This window comes from Calonectris borealis, chromosome 1 (assembly GCF_964195595.1).
Source record: "Calonectris borealis chromosome 1, bCalBor7.hap1.2, whole genome shotgun sequence".
Lineage (NCBI taxonomy): Eukaryota > Metazoa > Chordata > Aves > Procellariiformes > Procellariidae > Calonectris > Calonectris borealis.
Window position 1 is genome coordinate 88187673 of NC_134312.1, and position 22450 is coordinate 88210122.

Here is a 22450-nt window from a genome sequence, read left to right on the forward strand (position 1 = left end):
CCAAACATTTGGGGGTTTTGTCCAAAAAAATTTGGGGGAGGGCATTTTTATAATACCAGTAAAGGCGATTCTGGTGGGTTGGAGAAACCTTTTCATTAAAAATAAATTTAAATCCTCTGAATCTGCCTGCATGCCCTCCAGTGGCTGTAAAACTTTGCCTTACTGGGAGAAGCATCTCTGGAAACAATTGTAAAATGTTAGCAAATCCACCCAGAGGGATTCCCTCTGCTGTAATTCCATCCTCCACAGAACATATCTGTCTCTGTACACACAAGTCCCAGGACAGCTGCAAAGTCAGGCTAGCGGAAATTAAGTTCACAAATTAAGCTTCTGCAAAAATAGGAGCTGCATTCCAGATCTGAGGTTAATAGCCAGAGTAAGGGCTTGGTTCTGACAGAAGCAAAACACCTGCAAATCCGCTTCAGATCAGTCTGTATTAAACGAGTCCCTTTTGAGCAGTTTCAGCAAAAACACCTCAAATTTGATGGGATCTGGAGGTCACGCTCCCTTTTTCACTCCAGAGACAGGGTCTCTGGGACAAGGTGAGGCTGGCAGAAGGAACCTCTTGTGCTGTACCAGGTTGGGGAATAGCCGACAGAGAGTATGATAACACGGGCTGCATGGTCAAAATCCCAATATTATTTTCCATATTTACCAACATGGAACTCATGTCTAAAAATAAAGCAGGAAGGAAGATTCCCCAAAAGCACTCAGTCCAGCTGTTGTCCTCTTTGTTTAGAGGAGAGGAAAAAAGAAAAAACAAAAAAAAGTGGTTTCCAGACCAAAAAAACATTGAACAGGCCACCCAAATGCCGGCCAGAACAGCAGCACCTTGTGCACGTGACCGGGTGGCCAGCTGCCGTCTTTGGAGGCTGTAGCCTGTGCTTTGCTTGGCCTTTTCTCCTTAGCATTGTTTGAAGGTCCATGAGTGCATCCAGCTGCCGGATATCTAGAGTGTTGAGGCTGGGGTAACCCAGATACCAGCCAAACCTGAGCAGCGTTCCTGCTTCCCGAACCACAGGGCTGTTGATGAGTTATAGCTCCTGGGGTTTAGCACCTGGGTCCAAGACGCGCTCCTCCTTCAGGAACAGCCTCTCAGCCCCAGTGCTGAGAGGTTTCTGCCTCTGGCACTGTTCATTTGCTAAGCAGATAATCTGCCATGGATAATGGGAGGGCGATTTAATGTAAGTCTGGGCAAATAGGTATGAAAGATCATCGCACAGGTGGTTTGGACAAGAGTGGTAATCATCAGTAATTTTCATTTGTTGAAAGAAAAAGATTTTGAAGAGATCAGCTAATTATCTTTTTCTTCCTTTGTAGATCACCAGATTAAAAATTGACAGAAACCCCTTCGCTAAAGGTTTCAGAGATTCTGGGAGAAACAGGTAACAGGAGCTTGTTTGTGTTTCTTCACTGATCTCCTCTCTCCTTCCCCTGATGAGGCACAGGGCATGCGTCTAAGGCTGAGGAAGGCGTTTTGTGATCCTAATTAATTTTTACATGAGAAGTTTGCCATACACTGGTTCTTAGAGGAATTAGAAGGACGATTTTACTTTGCCTAAACAGATCCAATGTACAATGATGGCTTCCTTAGAAAATACCTTCCAGGTTAGCCAGCTAGACTGACCCCATTTCTTTTCAGAAGTTTCTTCCAGTGCTGCTCCTACCTCTGCCTGGATCCTGCAGTCCCAAAACCCTGAAAGAGGGTTTTAGTATTCTTAGGCAACATATCTGTAAAAACAGCTTATTGCTTTCCTGCTTGACGACATTTGTTCTGTGACTATTTTTTTTTGCTGTCATACGTTTAATTTCCTGTTCACTGCTACCTCAGTACCCCTTCTGTTACCACTACTTTCAAGGCTGTTTTCACTGTATATATGTATTGCTCTTGTTTTTATTTCCTGCGGGATAATTAATTTATTTATGCTCACTTCTATTATTTTCATGTTCCTCTGAGCTTTACCATTTGTTGTTGAGAAACGCAATTAAAACATTCTTTAACATCTCTGATAAATTATTAGTAAACTGTTCATGTATTACTGGTATGGTGCCATGATATTCAAAGAATTAGGTAAAATAAATGAACTTGTAAAAATACTATAGAGTTTCTTAGAAAAAAAAAAATTTTTTTGCTACTAAAATGAAGAACAGAGATAGAAAAATGGGGGACTGCAGATTGTAAAACAGACAAATAGGTCACAGGCTAAAACTCTGCAAAATAATGAAAGTTGTAGGAAAGAGGACCTAAACACTTTTGCTTTATTATAGACAGAAATGGTATGAAAGGCTGAAAGGCAATTTTTTTCTTTTAATTTTCCCAGGAAATTCCAAAACTTGGAGACAAATGCTTGCTTTACATGAGAAGAAAAAATTGAGTTTCTGATAGGTTTGCAGGGTAAAAGTGCAAAAATATTCTTGTTTCAAACTATTTCAGTTTTTCCTCAGTGATGTCAAATAGTTTCACTTTGTGTTGCTTAATTTTGTCAGGATTTTTATGAAAAGATTACGTAGAACACCTTAAACATTATTTAGAATGCGTTGTATTTTAATAACACTATAGTAAAGCAGGAACTTGAATCCAAAAACTTTTGTATTAGTAGAAGACACTACCATGTTATCAAAAAAGAATAAGAAAGTCCAAACAAAATGTTGCAGCTTCTTCTGCTGTTCATGAATGCAGCAGAGTGTGCAGCAGATCTTAGCATTTCAGATCTAAATGATGTGGGTATCCCTTAAATCAGTGTGACAAAGGCTTTAAGCATTAAATTAATTATAGAAATAGACATATATGACTATGTTACAAGAACCCTAGGGTTGTAAAGCAAGACTCTGAGTGTGCAGACCAGAGTGAAAGTCGTGTGCACAGCCCTCATTTGCTGGCCCCATGGGCACTGTAATTCAGTTTTTACTTGCATGCTCCTCTTGTGTGTGTTCACCAGGACTGCTACCTCATTTATGGTGTGGTATGGGAAGCGTTCAGTGAATGGGCAACTGGCCAGTGTTTCCCATCACCCGTTTAAATGCTACACTCTCCATGATCACAAAGAAGGCATCTTACTGACCTAGCGACTTCCTAGCTCAGCTCCTCTGTTCTCATCTTACTGGAGCTATGCAAAAAGATGTTACCACCCTTATTTAATTCCCGCCGTGAGCATTAGTTCTGATACTTGAGGCATATGTGACTTTTACTCTGCTCTCCTCCCCTGCGTGGGGGAAGTAGTATGTGCCCCGGGTACAAGGTGCTCCCTGTGTGCAGAGATACAGCTGCACTGGAGGCTGGGCTTAGAAGAGGGATTGATGCAGTTCCAGGTACATGGTGGGCTAGATTAACGTGGAAGGCATTAATAAGGTCCTAGCCCAGTGAATCTGGACAGTTTCCTGAAAAGGTTGGGAATTACTGATCTTTGTAGCTCATTGATTTAAGAAAGGGCAGGAAATTGCTACACGGCTGCAGCTGTGGGGAGGGCTCAGTAAGGCTCTCTGCTGATGTAAAGAGGAATTAAAATCTTTAAGGTATTACACATCAAAGAGAGCAGCCTGAGGCTTTAGGAAGAAAAAATAGGCAAAGGTATTTGCAAGCATATATAGCAGTCAGGCGCCTGCCTCACAAGCAGTGGTCTGGCTAAGGTTGCATCGCTGTTGTCAACTAGCAGAGGACACTCTGAGGCTCAGCTGCTCCCTTTAAAGAGGACATGTACATAGACGTACACATAGGAGGGAGAAAAGCATCAAAATCCAAGCTGTGTGTGGAAAGGACTCTCCAAATGGGACTTTTAACTGTGCTGGCTGGCTCCTCTTCCCCTTGTGACTTTCTAATCTCATCAGGATCAGTGGTCAACCTGAGTGATGGTCATGATGCTCTATAGCTTCCCACATCCTCACAACAACGTCGGTCAGCAGCGGTGCATCAGGCTGTAGCTGGAGAATGTCCCACTGAAAATGTAGGCCTCCTTTGAAAAAGAAACAGGGTAATTTGAAAAAGGGGCCGTTTGTGAAGCAGGCAAGTGTAGTATATGTCCAAGAGGTTTTCTGTATAAGGTGTTAAAAGAAAAAAATGAAAGTGTGGCAGCAGCAGGGGCCACAGAACGTCTGAGGCTGCTCCAGGGCATCATATCCCAGCAACATCGGAATACTGAATCAGAGCCATGGTTAGAGTTTGCCAGCAAATGATGAAGAAAAAAAAAAACATTGGAAAAAATAGAGCATGGTGGGAGAAGAGGAACTCTTAGGCCACTTCTTTCCTAGGACACTTCCTTTCTGCTTTGTGTTGAGGCTTTTCCATGAAATGGAGAGGGGTGTTTTTCCTTCACTTATTTCTTATTCTGATATTGTTTCACTGTTGTTGCCTGCTGCAGAAATTATGGGATTGACTGTTGTTTTTAAAACTAGTTTCCCACTTAAATCTTTCACTTCCATCAGCTCACAGCCTTCCTGTATGGTTCCTTATGGCTCTGTTCTCCCTTCATTAGTACCAAAGACTGCTAAAAACCTGCTGCTCTGGGACACCCCATCATGACGTAACTGCCTGTACCCATCTGGGGGAGCGATCTTTTCACGGATCCCTTCTTGGATCTCCTTCAGTTGTTTGCATGGTTGTCTCCCTTCACAGCTGACTGCCTCAGTCCTTGCGCTGGGAGAAAGAGCAGTGAGGTATTTAGAGGGAAGGATGCAAACAGCTCAGGAGCTGGACGTTGTTCTGCAGGCTTTGAGCACTCAAACCATGTTAACTAATGGTGTTCAGCAGCCTAGCCGTTAGTCTTGATGGATTAGGGAGTTAGCCTGTGTTAGAAGGCTGAGTCTTAGTTCCCGCATATTAGAGATTCCCTCTACATGATTTTTGGTCCCTCTCTGCTTTATCTGCAAAAGCACGTGAAGCATCTGTAAAAGTGAAACAAGAGAACTGGTCCTGATGGTGAAAGGATACCTTCGTAACGTACATACGAGGCAGGTATTACTTGGTTGCTTTCCTGAACTTCAAGAGATTGAGAACCAGAGTTTTTGACGTATGGAGCTCAGCTAGCCAAATGTTTGGGTAGTGAGGGTGCAGGTTTAATGCCACAGAGCCTATTTTTGGAGACTGAGTAAAGTTCACTTGACAGTGGGATGCTTGCGGGAGCTCCTTATCCAGGAGGAAGCCAGAAGGGACAACAGTCAGGAAACCCAGCAGGGAGAGGGAAGAAAAAAACCTAAGCTGAAGGCAAGCAACAGCGTTTTCCTTTCAGATGTGGGCAGCTGAGGTGGATAAAAGTTGTTTGTGTTGGAAATGCTCTTTGAGCTTTTGTCTGGGGTAGGAGAGCCAGGAGGGTGCTTGGAGCCAATAGTTCGGCTTCCCCAGAGAACAATGAAACGATGACCTGAATCCCGCGTGCAGCGGGAATGGCAAGGTCAGCCATATGGGATGGATTATGGAGGTGCACAGATAACTCGTACATCTTTTTTCATTTTTCAGACAATGGAACTGTTTCATTTATTGCCTATTATTAAAACTTTATAGCACTAAAAATAAAAAAATGAATGAAAAAGAGAGAGCGAATTTTGGATACCTTTTAAAGGACTGACCTTATTAAAATAAAGCTGGCAGTGAGTCCTCTTCTGATACTTTTTTTACTTGCTTCATAAAGATGGTGTGAGAGGGGAGGGTTTATGGCCTGATAGACAGTTTGGAGTCAATTTTTCAGTGCAGTTCTCTGGAGGAGAAAGTGGATGCCACATGGATAATATTCAGCACACTTGGTACCAGAAGCCTTCACCAAAGCCCAAAAGAAGTTGCTGAGATTTCAGAAATGCTGAAAAAAATTCTTTTTTTGTCAGCATTTATTGCTGTCCCAAAATGTCTCCTCATTGGCCAGGTGGGGTTTGTTTTCGCTGTTAGGGCCTGGAACACCCACAGAATGGCACTCCAGTATTTCTGCTGACTAGGAGAGCATTACCTTTCTGTCCTATGTTGGAGATCTGTGATGTGGCTCTGGATATCTTGGTACCACACAAATGTCATAAACTGCTATAGGAGAGAGGGTTGTTAGAGTTGACAGCAATGGAGTTTCTTGAGTCTGACCCCCTCACCCCACCATTTTTTTTACAACAGGTAAGGAAGAAGAAAAAAAATATATTGAAAGGTTAGGGATAGAGTTGTAAAATCAGTCATGCAAAAGTGGCGTGCATTCTGACCCAAGCTATTTTGCATGGCTGCATGTTGTTTTTCTTCAGTACCCCATACATGGGGTGGTAGGTGCCTACCAGGTTAGTGCAAGAGGCTGCTGTCTCATGGATATTGTCTAATGCATGGAAGAATCTGAAAGTTCAGTAAGGATGTGTTCTGCTTAGATACTATTTCAGAAACACCCACCACATTTGTTCTGCACAAAGATTAAAAAAAAAAAAAACCAAACCAAACCAGGAAAAAAAGGATGATCTATACAGGGACCTAAATTTGTGTATAGGAGAACTGGACATAACTTTGAGTTCTGTCACGCACATACTTAGGGAGGGTGTTTTATAATGCATGTTCAACATTTGCACACCTCTGGGGGAATAAAGGACTCTCACTTGGGGCAGGAAGAGGAAAGAGGTGAATTTGACATCCATTCTTCAGGTACCTGTGGCCGCAGTGCTGCCCAGAGCATTACACGGCAATCTATGTATCCAGTGAAGCCACAGTGTTGCTGCCAGCAGTTGCAGTGTGGAAAGGGGAGGGTGACAGGAGCTGTGTCCACAGCAAAGGAGCTGTTCTAGACCTGCTCCCTTGGAGCAGGAGGAGGTGGGTCCCTGGTGGCATCCCTCCTTTCCCTGGCATACAGGGCAGGAATAAAGCAGCTTTGCAAGCTGCTCTGGCACACTCAGTGCTGCCATTTACCCTCCGTGGGCCCTCAGGCACAGTGGATTCCAACCCCTGAAAGCAGTATGTTATTCCTGATTTAATCTTTTTTTTTTTCTTTTTATTATCTCCTGACTATTCTCTTTTTTCCTTTTCTTTTAGAAGTACAAATTATATGGTACTTGCCAGAACTGTACTGATACAGGGGAAAGCGGTAGACAGAGAGCTCAAAACTTTGAACTGTGAGTCAAGCTGAGCTGAGAATGATGCAGGCTCCAGGCAGAGGCAGGGGTAATAGCTTTAACCTGCCTTTACTGTTTCCCTGAGCCACCTCTCGTTAGGGGTTGGATTTTACTGGAAGGGCAGAACTAGAAGTCAGATGCTGGTGCAGAGTGGGGTTATGGGCCTGGGGATCTAATGACTGAGCCAGACTGTGTGAACGCTGGTTTTAGTGAGCTGGCCTCCCTACTTCCCCGCACGATGCTTGTGGCAGACGCAGAGCAGCTGGATTAGCACAGCTGGAAATTTCAGTCTGCATTTCTGGATGTATTACTTGGTTTTAATCATCAAGGCAGGGCCTTTCAACAGTAGGTCTTGTTGCATTGCGACTTGCTCGGGGCATTTTATGCCCCTTGGATATAGGGTAGCAGAAGGTCCTCCCTCAGCGTTTGGGCTGGGGATTGTTTATGAGACTGCAAAAAGGTACCGTTCTCTTCCCGACTGCGTGTGTTGAGAAGCAGATGGAGTTTGAACATGTGTGGCTTTCTCACACAGGGAGCGGAGGAAATCCTGTGGGTGGTACTGGTAGTCGAAGAGCTGCTTTTGCACACAGAGCCCAGCTTAGCAGATGGGTTCACATTCTGCTCTGCCTTGTTGTCTCTGAGCTCCATGAGCTGGCAGAGGCCACTGTATTAACCAAATAGTTTTGTTGTAATGTGCTCAGCGCTAGTGTGAGACTGCTATGCAGAGATGTCTTCTGTTTCTACTTCTAACAGCTTAGCAGCTAATAAACACCATGCAACAACCTCTCTTCTAAACCTCCTCTTAAAATACAGAGTTTGGTTTGCCAACTCCAATGTATTTAAAGCATCCGAGCTTCCGGGGAGACTTTGGAAAGTTAACTGAGTGAGTGGAGGCACGTGCAGAAAGACATTTTCAGAAGCAAAAGGCAGCTCCAGTATCAGCTCAACATCTGATGAGAGGCTCTGGGGATGTTAGAGTCTTTTGCACTGAAAGGGGATATGTTCTCGCATTTGACGAAGCATCTCTAGTCGTGTTCGGTCAGTGCAAGGGCTATAACCTACTGCTGGAAAAGAGGCAGGGAAAGGCGAGGAATGGGGAACGAGCAATGTGCAGCTTCCACAGAGGGGAACCTTTCCTGGGAAGAAACTCCAGGGCGTTGTCTCGTACAGAACATGGGGGTCTTTCCCTGATAATGCACCTATGTCCTCACTGAGCCTGCGGAGTTAGAAACTTTCAGCAGAACTAGTATTCTGTGGTGAAAATCAGAACAAATGTGAGACCCCAGCCCTTCAAGAGGAAAAGCTCTTGCTCAATTTTTGGCTTTTTCTCTTCGGTACTGTCTTTGTGGTGAGTTAGGGACCCAAAGCAGAGATGGCACTGATCTTTTATAAAAAACCTCTTATGCATTTCTAGTTGAAGTCCAAAACCAAGGAGATTCCCTTTTGGGCGGCTTCCCATAGCTCTTCAAAGCAGTGTCCAGAACTACGAGGTGGCAGGGAAAGGCAATTCACAAAATCTCTCTGATTCTGAAGGCTGAATCCCTCCCTCGTTTGCATCACAGCTTGCATCCACGAAGTGTGAAAGCCTTGAGGAGCTGATGGTCATGTGTCCCCTGCAAAGCAGACAGAAAGTTTGGGGTCCTTGTTAAAAAAGAAAAAGGTACTGGAAGACTGTTAGGAACTTTTGAAATCTTGGGCTGGGGAAATTTCATTTTACTCTAGTGGCTAGCACCTGTGCGGGAAGGCTGGCTTGAGGAATTCACAGATGCCAAGGTGACCTTTCCGTGGCTGCTGGCAGCCTGTCAGGCGAGGTCGGAGCCCTCTTCCCCCGGCATCGATACCCTTGCCAGCTGACTGACATTCTTCTCTCCTTGTTTTATTTTCATTGCACAGGACGGGGCTGGAGGCCATTATGGAGACCTATGCCTTCTGGAGGCCCCCCGTGCGCACTCTTACCTTTGAAGACTTCACTACCATGCAGAAGCAGCAAGGTGAGCATGCAAAGAGATGTAGAAAGAGCAGGAGAAGAGGGTGTAAGAGCAGTAACGCACTCTGCTGTGCGTCCGGCGGCTGGGGCGGGGTTCATGCAGCTCGTTGAGCTCTTGACTGCTGTGAAAGGACACCAAGCAGAGAGGATAGACGGAAATGGTGGACAGGCCGTGCCTTGTGAGGTGCAGGGCAGCCACTTCATCTCCCTGGTGTCCCCAATGCACCTAAGAGCTAGAAGGAGGAGCAGGAAGGAGTGCAGGGTTGGGAGAACCAGCCCAAGTACACGGCATGAGTTAAGTGTGAAGAGAGTACAGAGAGACTGAGGAAGCACTCCAGAATGTCAGACAAGTTGTTCTCCATTTACAGTTAGAGTTTGCTATTTGTGTGGCAATACAAGGAAAAGGAGCGTGTGTCTTCTGGAAGCTTTAAGGAGGCCAGAAATGTGCCTCCCCCAGGATCATGCTGCCTCACTTTCAAAACCCGGTGGCCTTGCTGGAGAGAGTTTCTGCTCCTCCTTCTAGCTCTTTGGTGCAGTGGGGACGCCAGGGAGGTGAAGCGGCTTGGAAGTATTATTGGGCAGGCCAAGTGTTTTCTACTTGTTCATGCTGTGTCTTTTCATAGATCCTGCCCTTTACATCTCTCATTTGTTAAGTAGGGCTTTCATCTCCAGTTTCAGACTGTGTTACTATATTTTTTTTTTTCTTGCACTCATAGGACTTCCCCATTCACTTCATTGCAGCTATTTCTGGTTAAAAACACAGTGATCACTGGGAAGAGAGGTATCAGGGCAAGCTGGTACTTTTAAAATTCCAATATAAATGCAAGAAAAGAAACAATCCAAAGCCACATTCAAATGTGACACCTGTGAGGTTAAACAATCAAACCCAAATGCATGCCCTGTGTAGCAGATTCTCCAGCCTTTCACATTCGAGCTTGACATCACCCCAAAACTTCCCTCTAGACCTCAAATCCATCTGGGGATGATGTGGTCTCCTCCAGAGGGAGGGCAGCAGCAGTGGGTGCCAGGGCTGCCCATCGCAGGGCAGGAGAGGTTGTGCACAAGCTCAGGGGCATGTGTCGAGGAGCACTTGCAGTGAGGCGTACGGTCAGAGATGGGTTAAAACAGGGATTCAGAAATGTTTTCATCACCCACCTAAATAGAAACATAACAGCCTCTCTTCCTGGTCCCGGTGGCTGAAGCAGCCTCCCTCCTCTGTCTCACCCCCTATTCAGGCTCACACACCTCCCCTCCTCCCCCCTCCCGTTGGTTATCAGATAACATCCTAGTGGCAAGTCCAGCTATTGCTTACGTGGTAAGGTAATATTAGGAAAGGAAAATATTTAATGTATTTTTAGCTTGTTTTAATATAGTTTGGCAGCTGAAAAACCAGGAAGCAAGCCAGTACCCTGTGACCAGCCGCTCTGTGCAGACCACCACCACCGCACCTCAGACCACTAGGTTTAGGGTAGCCCTTAACTAAAGTTGTGTACACTGGTCGGTCTCAAAACTTAAAAACAGTGCTTGCGAGCTCTGCATTTAGCCATGCGAAAACAACCTCAGGATAATAAATCAGAAATATTCCCTCCATCATAGTGCTCACCTCTCCAGTAGTTGCTATAACAAGCTGACCCCTGGTCTCAGCGATAGGTGCAAAGCCAAGGTACAAACATACTCTATTTTAATTTCTGGCTGCTGGGACAGCCCCCAATGGCCAGCACAAATATGCTGGTCTGGAGGCCTTGGAATTGCTGGCAAAAAGAACAAGAAATGCTGAGGTGGCTTTAAGCCAGAAGTGATTCTTCCCTCCAAACCTAAGACGACCAGGATATATAGTGCCCATACCTCTTTATCTCCTTGTTTTCAAGCACATGAACTGTGTGACAGGTGAGTAAATCACTGGTGTTTAACAGTTGACTTCAGCGTAAGCTATTGCACCTCAGATCCTCCGAGCCTTAGCCAGTCTTTTCATGTAAGAGACTTGCCTGGGACTCTACTCCTCTCTCCCATCCGAAGCTTCAGTGCTCTGAGCTGCATACTGTTATCTCATACCCCTGCATATTTATGAATTAGAAGTTTTCAGGGTATTATTTTAATAAACAGACATTTTAATTCTAGATCATGCTGTTGTCTCTAAAGCTAGGTGAATATGTGGAATTTCTGAATAAACACTTGAGGAATTGCAAGCCTTCATTTTATCCCTTGAATTGTTAGTTGGGAAACTGCACTGGGGCTACACAAGACTTTTGGGACTAGATGTGTCCACTGCAGCTTAAGAGGAGTGCATGCTTACTGCAGAGAGACAAGACGAGAGTAGCAAAAGTGGACACATGACTAGGAAAAAACATCATGGATGAGGAGCGAGTTATGTTGTTGTTCAGCCTCGTGAGGAGGGAAAGAGTACACAATAGTACTGAAATAAGATGCTGTCTGTGGTGGATAAGAAAAAAACAATAGGCTCCAGTTATATGAAGTCTAGTGAAGTGCTACAGATCCCCTGTAGGAACTGTGGAATTCAGCCTTGATTTTCTAGAGATGAGTCCCCCTTACTGTGGTAGAAAATATGATGCTTTCTGGGGCAGAAGCTTGGGACTTCAGCAGTATAAATATGGTGCCTCTGCTGTTTTCCAGCTAGATTTTTCTGTGCTATGGATTGTTATGGATTCTTAGCTTTTCTTTTATCACTTGGTAATTTTTTCATGAAATAAAAGTGTTATCTGCCTTTTCCAAAACAGTTTTGTCAAACTAATCCAACTGAGTTATTTGGTTAAGTTAGAGATTTGACTGATAGAAATAACTGTATAGGTGTGATGGATTTTTGGAGAGCATTTAAGTTATTGCCACGTGTGCTATCTTGGAAAAGTTAGGATTAGCGTGTATTAAGAAATGAGTAGCTGACTGATCTCAAAGCTGACGTGATAAATGTGAAAACACCATCCAGTAAGGACAGTCCCAGTGTTGCTCTGTAGAGACTGGTTCCAGTACTAACTTGTCCAGAACTAAATGAAACAGTGCAGTTGCTGAAAGGTACAAATCTCATAAAGACTGTAAAGTGGTCAGTAACGATGGGGACAAAGATGTGAAGAGCAATAGAGATTGCTTGGTAACCTGCATGCATTCAAACAAAGCATGGCTTTTAGTTTAGCCAGATACAATATCATGTGTCTAGGAACAAAACGTAGGACATACATACCCACCGAGTGTGCTGGAAAGTGTTGGCGCTGACAAGAACTTGGAGGTCTCAGTGGATAAGCCACTGCACGTGCAAGGGACAGTGTATGTAACACTGTGATAAAAAGGGACATGCAATCTCTGGTGTAGAAAAAAATAGCGGTAAGCAGTAGGGATACAATTTCCTAGCTGCAAACTCAGATTATAGTCTTCTACTGTATGTATTTCTAAAGGGTGGAAAGAGATTGAAAAGGAGTCAGGAAAAAACATGGAACAGTGTGTTGGCTAGAGAAGATGCCTGAGAATGAAAGCTCAGTTTGCATAGTTAATCAAAAACTGAATCTTTACGGCCTATACTATGTTGCAGAGAGAAGAATACATGGTAGCTTTGTGTCGCCGTCCTCGATAGACTCTTGTGACTGCGATTTCCATGTTTTTATGCCACAACTCTGTGGAACATGCTTCATTACGTTGGCTGTGATTTTTCTACTCTAACTGAATGGTCATCCCTTTTTTTGGGATGTTACGAGACAAGGAGAACAGAAGTTCACCCCCATCCACCTTCTTCATATAATTAATTTTTTTACAGGTTTTTATGTCCCTCTTCTGTGCTTCTCACAGTGAATAGCACCAGTTATTTCTTTTCTCTTCAAGTGGGAAGTTTTCCAGGTCCTTAATCGTTTCTTTAAAAACAAGTCTGCACAGAGTATTCCAGATGCATCCACATGATACAATTATCTAAAGGTATTATAATTTTTTCCACATTATTCTTTCTCCTATTCAACATGCATCCTAGTGCTTTGCTCATTTGTTTGGCCCAAGCTGTATGTTGAGCGAGGGCCACAGTGACACACCAAATCGATACCCGGCACGCTGGATGCAGCTGTTTCATGCAGGGATTAAATAACTTTCTAATCTACACAATGATAGGTTTCAGCTGCCACACAAACTGGAGAGCCTGATATCATGACCAGTCACACAGATGCCTGGTGCGGCTGACTCTAGCGGTCCATGAGCTTTATTTGCACGTGTTGCCATTGAAGTAAAGCGCATCAGTAGGTCTCTGCAGGTCTGTGACCTGAATCGTCACCGTATTGTCCTACCAAGGAGAAGAACATGCCGTTTCTGTCAGTGAAACCCTCTGACCTGAGCACAAAACCTCTCTTTTGGAGCATGCAATCCAAAAGTCATCGCAGCTTCACAAGGGCAAGCACCACATTTGATACAATCATAGCAGATCTGCAGCCAGTTTGAAGAAAGAAAAGTCCCCTCGAACAAAAACTTTGCAAAAAATGTTCAGAAAATGGCAGTCCAGGAGAGGCTGACCTTCTGGAGAATGATGTCACCTGCTCTGCAGTCTACTTATTATTAGGGAAAAAGGGGGCTTGGGATCATTGAATGCACATGGCAATGAGATGTGGGGAAAGCCAAGAATCTATTAAAGTCTTTAATTGGAATACATTTTCAAAATTTAGATTGAACCTCATCCAGATTCTCGTTATTAAAAATATGTGGCTCAGTTTCTTGATTTTAACAGGGAACATAAAAAAAAAAAAGAAGAGAGGGAGGAAAAAGAAAATAAGAGTTCCAGTAACTCTGGATTGTGTCACTTTCCAAGAGTAAAAAGAGCCATTGCTGGCTCCTATGTGATACGCAGTTTCCCACAGGATATTGAGCTGAGCAGATCGCTATCAGTGACTGTAAGTTTTGCCAGGACATAGAGACTAGAAAGGCAATGTGACAATGCTAGAATAGTGATCAGTATCTGATCCTTCCTATAAAAGCTGATGACTTATGCAAGAAGTAAAATCGAAGGTACCATGGCAGCTGGTAAAAAGAATTGCATCCTAAGCAGAATTTCAGGACCAGTACGAGAGTCACACGATGTGGTATATCAGCAGGTTTGCAGCACATAAATTTTTACTTCACCATTAAATTACTGTTTTGATACGCGCACACCAAGTCCGCAAGAGTCAAATGTCTTAGCTTTGACTGGTGAGTTCTCAAGGCAGCTTTCCTTTCAAATGGGGTTTCTTCGCTTTAATAAGTGCCTTTGCTGAGGACTCTACAATTGCTTTCATAGACTCAACCTGTTCTCCATCAACTTGAGCATCTCCATTTATCTTGCACTGGAGACCTGAGGTAGAGAGGCCACCTATTAGGGACTCTGTAAAATCCTCATTAATGGTTCTTGAGATTAGCATCAAAGCTTGAAGTTTGTCTAAAACAGTACCGGAGGCAAAGAGGGATGTGCTCCTAGCCGGTAAGACAACTGTTGCTATCTCTGGTAGCAGCACATATGCTGCTCTCTCTAGAGCAGCATGCGTGTGCGAACTGGCGATTGAGTACAGCTCCTACCATCTTCCTCTGAGAGGGAACATCGTAACTCTGCAGTCTTGTGTCAGCAAGGATATGCACAAAAGGCTCCCTCTCCTCTGTGTGGAAGAGGTTCACTCTGCTCATTTACTGCTGGAAAGGAACAATGTTTTCTTGCAGTGGCGATGAGTCCAGACAAACCCTAAGGCTGCATAATATATCAGCAGATGGGAGACAGATACCTGAGCTGAGGTGTTGCTGCTTTTCCAGCTACCCTGTCTGTAAACATTACCCTTTTCGGGCAGGCATCACCTCTGTCTTGGCAAAGTTTGTCTGTACTGCTTGTTACTCATTTCTTCATTGGTATACTCTTCTCCACATTGGGTGTGGTGCTCCGAGATCTGCCCTGATTGCACCCACCTGAAAACAGTATCGTGAATGCACGGATTTGTACTGGTGTCAAGTGGAGGGAAGACTGAGCCCTCCAGAACTTCATCTGAAGGCATCAGAGGCGCCTTGAGGCAGAAAGAAGCAAATAACTGTTAAGATCCTTTTGGCTTTATCTGAGATCCCAGATCCCCAAAATAGTGTCTCCCAAAAGAGCGGAGCTGCTGATGTCACAGGCGGCTGAACAACCCATGAACACATCTGCTTGGCCACTTGCCTCCCGACGGCAGCCGTCGGTTCTCTCAGCCATGCCACCAGGATAATCTGGATGCTGCTTCCCTTTCGAAATCAATTGTGAACGGTCTAGGCTATTGGCAGAGGTCAGATATCTGGGTTTGGTCTCAATTATCTTCTTGATTCTTTTGACCTTGAAGAGGAGATTGGAAACAGAGCAGTTGTTGCCAGAATTATTGGGATCAAGAGCTGGTTTCTGCTGCATACTTCAAATGGCTAGTAGATTGCCTCATCTAAACGAAGCAACAGGGAACAAACTGTTCCAGCTTCTTCTTGGTTGAGCTGCAGACATTTTTCTTTAGGGAAGGGGTGTTTCTGGTGCTTCAAGGTCTCATCTTTCACAGTGAAAAGCTAAAATACCCTCCCACATGTGAACGAGGGGCTGAGAGGCAAAGTCTGTGCCTCTCCCTGACAACCTGAAAGGAGCCTGAAGCACTCTGTTACTCCAGGGAGGTGTTTACCCCAAAATATGATTACTGAAGCCTAAATCTCTGTTATCTCATGGGTGGTGATCAGATTTCACATGAATGAATGGAAGGGGCAATTATACTTCGAAGATTTGCACAATTTCCTCAGAGTAGCACGTTATTTTGTCACGAGTAAAAAGTGGCGTGTGCTTCGGGCTTGCCACAATACTAAGACATTTGTCCTCAGTTCAGAAATTTTGAACTACAGTGCCTCTGGGGTTTTATAATTGTTTATTGTATTTTTTTATCATTTAGTATGCTGGAGCTTCCAGGGCCTGTGTTGATCCAAAGCAGACTCCATCAAGAATGGCAGGAGAGGTTTTCAATTCAGTTTACTTTTGTCACCACCAAAGAAATCGCCACGATTTCAGTTAATCTCAGCTGCAAAGTTGCAGCAGTTTCTGTTGTGACTTTCTGAAGGATTTGTGCCACAGGGACTCCTTTTCTGCATCCTGTTTTTATTCAGTGTCATCTCCTGGGGTAGCTTTCGTTACATGACTGCCTTGTCAACATCTGTGCCCAGCTGATGATTGTAAATGTGAGGGACAGTGCACAATTATCATTGATAAAAAATTTTCTCCACTCAAGTGGGGTGCTCATCATCCTCTAAGCCTGCGTTGATTTGATCTGTCTGTACTTGAAGAAGGGAAATAGGAGACTTTTCTGTAGGAGCTGATGTACAGCTCACGGAAGTGTTGTGTACGCCACGTTACAACTATCTGCACACGAGACAGAAAGTCACGTCCAACAGGTCTTCTCCTGAGACATCGTGGAGTTGGCCCAAGAATACCGTGTGTTTATATGAGGGGCAGAAACTCTTGTATTAAAGACAGTCTGGGGGGACTGGGAAGGGGATGTTGTCTCTTACTTTTGGGAAAGCTCTCTTGGTACTCTGGATATAGATGGGAATTGAAATCAGACATCCTGAATTGTACCTTTTGTCCAAACTAGAAAAAAGAGTTGTTTTTTACCATTAGATCTTGAAAATATTTTATCTTGGAGGATGACTGAGGCAAGTTTTATCTCTAACTTTCCTATTGCTCTGTTTGTGTTGCAGAAATTTGTAAGAGCTAAAGGGAAGTAAAGTGTTATTCTGAGTTGTTCTAGATTTACCATTAATTCCAGTGATTCTCATAATTTGAGGCAAACTTATAAAAAAGATCCTTCTCTATAATTTACTAACCTTAAATAAAATTTCCTTTCATTCCTCACTTTTGCACCATACAGTACATACTTTCCCCCTTAAATCTATTGCTGTAACCATCTTTTTCGCACTGTGTGAGCTGTATTTCAAAAAACTACAAAGTACTCTTTATGTTTCCCCTACCAACCCAGCAACTTGGCATGTGGTAGATTTCGGGTCTCATTTGGGCCTTTTAAAGATTTTACCAGCGGATTCATAATTTGATAATTGGCCAAGGGCTCTAGAGAGAAAACAGGCAGCTACACTCCGTGAAGACAGAAATGGCTCTCATTCCCATGAAGGAGGGAAGTTTTCATTCCTAGAAACAGGGAAAGAACGAAGAAAGAGTCCAAGGCGTCACAGACCAGGTGTCCCTGTCCTTGCTCGGTGAGAGGAAGAGGCATCAAAGCTGTTTAGTTTTCCAAGGTGGTGAAGAAAGCACTCAGACGTGTAGTGGTGGTGCAGGAAGGATGTGATGAAGAAGCTTTCAGTCCTTCTGAAGGTTGTAGGTTTAAGTTTTGGAAAACTAGGAGTGGGAAGAGAGACCTCGGGCTGTCAGTTATACTTGCAAGACAAAAGTTGTCATGATATGTAAGAGCAGGAGTGACACCTGATTTTGTGGCATTTACATGCCTGGAGTAGGCATCGAGCAGGACTGGGGCATGTGCTGCTTGAAGCAGGAATGAATCCAGGTTTGTGCTAGGCCTGGCTCTTAAAGGGCATGAGATCAAATGATTACAGTGGCACCCTCTGGCCTCATAATCTATCACCTGGCAATCTGCACAAACCTTCCCTCATAAACGTCTCAGATTTCCACCGTTGGGCAAGTACTTAATTTTTGTTCTGTGACCAAAGGTACAGTAACTTGGAAGACAGGGAGTAAGATTCATAAGCCATACTTAGGGTGCATGCATGTGTGAGTGTACAGAATGGGAAAGGGATTTTACCTTTTTGTTCAAATTTGTTTTCCTGCAAGCATGCCATCACTTTTATTTACTGTTGTGTCTAAGGGTAGAAATAAAAACTGAGAAGGGTTGGTCTCTCCCATGCTTTAGAAAATCCCTTTACATATGTGTACATGTCTGTAGAGCCTTCACAAAAACCAGACCTTTCAGGAGTGACTTAGAGTACGTCTGCAGGGACAGGCTCCTCTCTCTGTGCTCCACGCTGGCCAGACACATGCCAGCTCCCAGCCAGCTCCATTTGGAAAGCTGGAGAGCTGCATTAGCATGGCTCTGTGCCTAAGTGAATATGAACTGCCTCTCAGGAGGGCTTATTAGCTCAAGCAAAGCACCAGGAGGAGAGCCGTGAGCCAGATGAATGACTAGTGGTCACAGCCCCTCTTTCCCGCACCCTCAGGCGCTCGGACACATGCCTGTCACACGGTGGAGATGCTGACGTGTTGGGTGTGTGTCAGAAGAGGGGCTGTGGCTCCTCCAGGAGACCGATCAGCAAGGCTGTGCACTGATCACTCCCAAGCATCTGGCCTTTGGGCTAGGTCCTGCTCACATCTGAAGCTGGGAGAAGATGGCTGGGCCGAGACCGTGGGCTAGACACTGTCCTGCTGGGCTGAGTACAGCCTCTGAGCCATAGGCTGGCCATGCTGAACCTGCAGCCCATATCTGTGGCCATGCTAAGCTCAACTAGCTTGTAGGTGGAAGTGGGCTGAGCTGTTTAAGAAGCATTTGCAGTCAAAGAATAATAACTTTGTGCTGACTGACACATCAAAATGTAAAATCTTAAGACAAATCACCTTGCAGTTCCTATTCTTGTTAGAAAGTCAAGGCACAAGCTCTGAGGACCCTCAGCCACATCTGTTCTTAATGAGATGGTGAATACCAGGTTGTCACTGTCTGAGCCCAACCACGTCAAGAGCAGGAGGCTGCTGATGTGGTCAGATAATGGCAGCGATCAAGTTGCCCAAACTACGCTAAAGCTCTTGCCTGTAGCTCTCTGATGAAACTCTGCTGTTGCACAAGGCATGGCCCTCATGTTCAGATATGTTGTGCTGACTGCAGCTTCAGCTTGCACTTGCTCTCCTCCTCTGCACTCTCAGGACTGAGAGGTTTGTACGGAGGCACTGCAGGTGATGGTAGCAACCGATGCCTGGAAACATTAGCAAGGAAAGTACGCTGTGTAGTTGAGTCCAAAGTATGATTTATATGCACCTTTTAGATAAAGGAGGTTGGGTTAAGTTGTGGGTCAACTGACTCGTGTGGTGTCATTTGTAAGAGAGATCCCAGAAATTTTTCCATGCACAATTGCTTCAGGCTCCCTTGGCGCTGATGCTCTCCCCTCTATCTCCCTGTTGCCAGAAAGCTCCCTTGGCTAACACTGGCTGCTGGCAGATGTGTTTTCCATCTACACTGCAGCGTTGGAAGTTCTCTACGTGACCTGCCCTGTGTGGAAGAGGTCCGTTTTGCCTTTCAGACACCCTGGCGTGCTGAATGCTTCAAGAATACTCCAGCCCCTTACTTTAAGGCACATCATACCCATAGACTGGGTATGTTTGGACTTGCAGTTTACCCTGAAATTGTGTCTAACACAAGCTCAGTCTAGGTAAAAGCAAAAGCAAGGTTCTCTTGGGAACATACAGAGAGACAGCACCATTACCAAGGCTTAGAAGGACAAAGGTGACAGGAAGGAAAGACCGGTCATAAGCTACCTGAGATGAAATTTTAACAACAGTTCTTATTTGTATCCAGATGAGAAGCTATAGTTTCTTCCCTAACCCTTGCGGGCAGGTATTTGATACTGGTGCACAGCCAGCATTTCTATGTGGTGTTCACAAGAGGGAACGCTGGTGTGAGGAAGAAGGTTTGCCGTTACATCCCACCCTCTCCACAGGGTTTCCCTGTCTTCCATCACGATTTCATTCTTCTTTTTCTCACCTCCCCTCTTTACCAATGATTTCTTACTTCTTGGTTCAGTTTGTAGTTTTTGACCTTTCTTGCACTAGATCATTCTCCACTCCCCCTCTTTGGAAATGCTCCTGTCCCTCTGATAAGGTCAACTTGGTCATCACTTATATGCCCAGAGAGAGAGCAGGCTCCTTTCAGGATAACACCAGGGCTTGGCTAAGCCCTGGACATAACGGCAGGACACTGTGAGGACAGACACCCTGCCATGCAGGGCAGGGTTCAGATACAAAGGAGGGGAGTTTGAAGTTACAAACTTTGCATTTTATACAAATGTGACTTGCTAACTGCACATACCTGGGACTGATGTATGCAGGGCCAGAAATGATCTTCAGAAGACTGGACACAATAGTAATTAATCACTCTGGAATCATGATAAGTGTGGAGGTAAGAGATACTGTGACATTCATGGTAAATGCTGTTGGTGTTGGCAATTATTTCTGGGGCAATAGTGAGTAGAGAAAAGGAACAGAGGAAAATTATTGAGGGATTCATTTTGTTCTTCCTTAAATGTGGTTTCGCTTGACTTAAACCAGACCTAAACATAGCCTTGTGTATCAGTTTAACTAGATTGGTTTGTATCCATGCCTTCCATTAAAACGACATACACATCTGTGTATCTGAGACTGTAGTATGGTGTGGATATACTTGCTGGGCTTGCCGCCATCTCTAGGGGTATTTGGCTGACTTTGTAATAACTACAGTCCAAGTTATAACTTCACAAAAGTCCAGGTTGTGTTTGGCCCATACGCAGTGCTGCCAGCAAAGATGGATCAGAAATATCGTTCAGAGCAGAGTAGAGCTGTTTGCCTTCTGAAGAAAGTGAGCTGAGTTGGGCCTTGCTTTGTCTTGTTTCCCATTGCGTTTAAAAGTGTAAAGGTTATTCTGTAAATGATCAGGCACTTCAGGCTTCTGTGTTATGCTCTGTTGCAGCAGAATTGTGGTGTGTTCTGTGCTTATGGTTGGCATTTGCAGCAAAGCATTCTTGAAAGACACTCATCATTTGCTCCCGTTGATAGATGTCTCACCTCCTCATCATTTGAAAGTTACAGAGAAAAAGAAAAAAATCTTTTTAACTTTGTTTCCTAATTACTGTGTTGTCACTTCAGGGTTTTTCTGTTGGCATGCAAATAGGGATAATTCAGAGCAGAATCACTTTAGTCCCTCTTTTGGGTTAACCTGAAATGTGCAATTCAGTGTTTCAGTTTTGGAACCATTAAGAATACCTTGTAATTGCTAATCAGAGATCTCTACTTACTCTCTGTGGAGGCAAAGCCTCAGCTATGGGTATGAGTTGATTGTAACTCCTTAGCAGATGTTTAAAGCCTAATGCTTGATGTAACTGGTGTGTGTGTGCTCTTCTCCTGCATAGTTTTTAAAGGTTAACTATGGGGTAAAGGAAGACTGAAAAGGAAGACTGAAAGAAGACATTGTAGTTAATAATTTATTCTACATATTTTATTTCAAACAGATCATTAAATGCTCATACATCTATACATATGTATTTTTACTTATTCTCCAGACACTGTCAGCAAGTAAGTCACCGTCTGAAGTTTGTTCATGAAATACGTGGTGTAAAGAATCAAGTGCAGAATTACAGTGGGTTAAATACATCTCATTTTGTGCTGTATTTGTTTTGTGATTATGTGATCTCTGTATTTTGAGTTTTGATAGCTAAGTGATGATATATGAACTCAGCTGCCTGCCTGCCCTCTCTGTCAGAGGTTATCCTCTTTCGTGTAGGGCTAACAGGAAAATGTGTGTCTCTAGTTGTGTACCTCGGTTCAAACTCACCTTTATCAGCAATTTCAACTAAAATAGACTTTGCAATGAAACTACTTGTGTAAAGGCAAACATTCTTTTCTGCCGATCCTGCTGCAGTATTGACAATCTGTAACAGAGAGACAGGGAGAAAGGCTGGAGGAGGTACCATCTTAGCTTACCACAACAAAATTAGCCAGAGATTGCCTGCCAAAGACTTTAAATGAACCAGGGAAGTGTACCTTTTAAAATAAATACTAAATTAGAAATTCACATAAAAAGTCTTTGAAATCTGGAGCAAAAATGCACTAGCAAGTTTGAGCATTGCAGTGTTGTCAAGAAGGGAATATAGAGAGCCCATGATGCCATTTGAAACTTAAAATTTTCTCATTAATTCTAATGGAGAATTTGACTCAATGCTTTTCTTTTTTGCTATTGAATGAATGTCAAAAGGAGCAGTGGCTTAGCAGTAAGCATTCATCCCCATGGTTGGTAATGGGAATGATTGCTTTGACTTAGCAACACAGAAACATGCATTTTCTTCATGCTGCCTGCGTCAGCTGCAGCCACTCCAGGCTGTGCTTACCCAAGGCTGTTTTTCTTCTTTTTTTCTGGCTCTTGTTTCAAAATTTTTTTTAAATTAAAAAATCCCAAATATTATTAATGTCTCAAAGTTATATTTTCACTCTAATGCCCTATTCTGTTTCATCCTAGATGTGTTAGAAAAAGTCAGAGATCATAGAATCATAGAATAGTTTGGGTTGGAAGGGACCTTTAAAGGTCATCTAGTCCAACCCCCCTGCCATGGGCAGGGACATCTTCAACTAGATCAGGTTGCTCAGAGCCACATCCAACCCGACCTTGAATGTTTCCAGGGATGGGACATCTACCACCTCTCTGGGCAACTTGT

General features: G+C 44.0%; 1 protein-coding gene across 1 annotated transcript in view; it reads left to right on the forward strand.

Moving 5' to 3' along the window:
* The window catches only part of TBX15 (T-box transcription factor 15), a 97343-nt gene that overhangs the window by 72325 nt on the left and 2568 nt on the right, over positions 1 to 22450 (forward strand). The window contains exons 6-7 of the mRNA XM_075165930.1: positions 1321 to 1385; positions 8950 to 9047. Of these exons, the coding sequence (XP_075022031.1) occupies positions 1321 to 1385; positions 8950 to 9047 (163 nt within the window). The remainder of the gene's footprint in view (positions 1 to 1320; positions 1386 to 8949; positions 9048 to 22450) is intronic.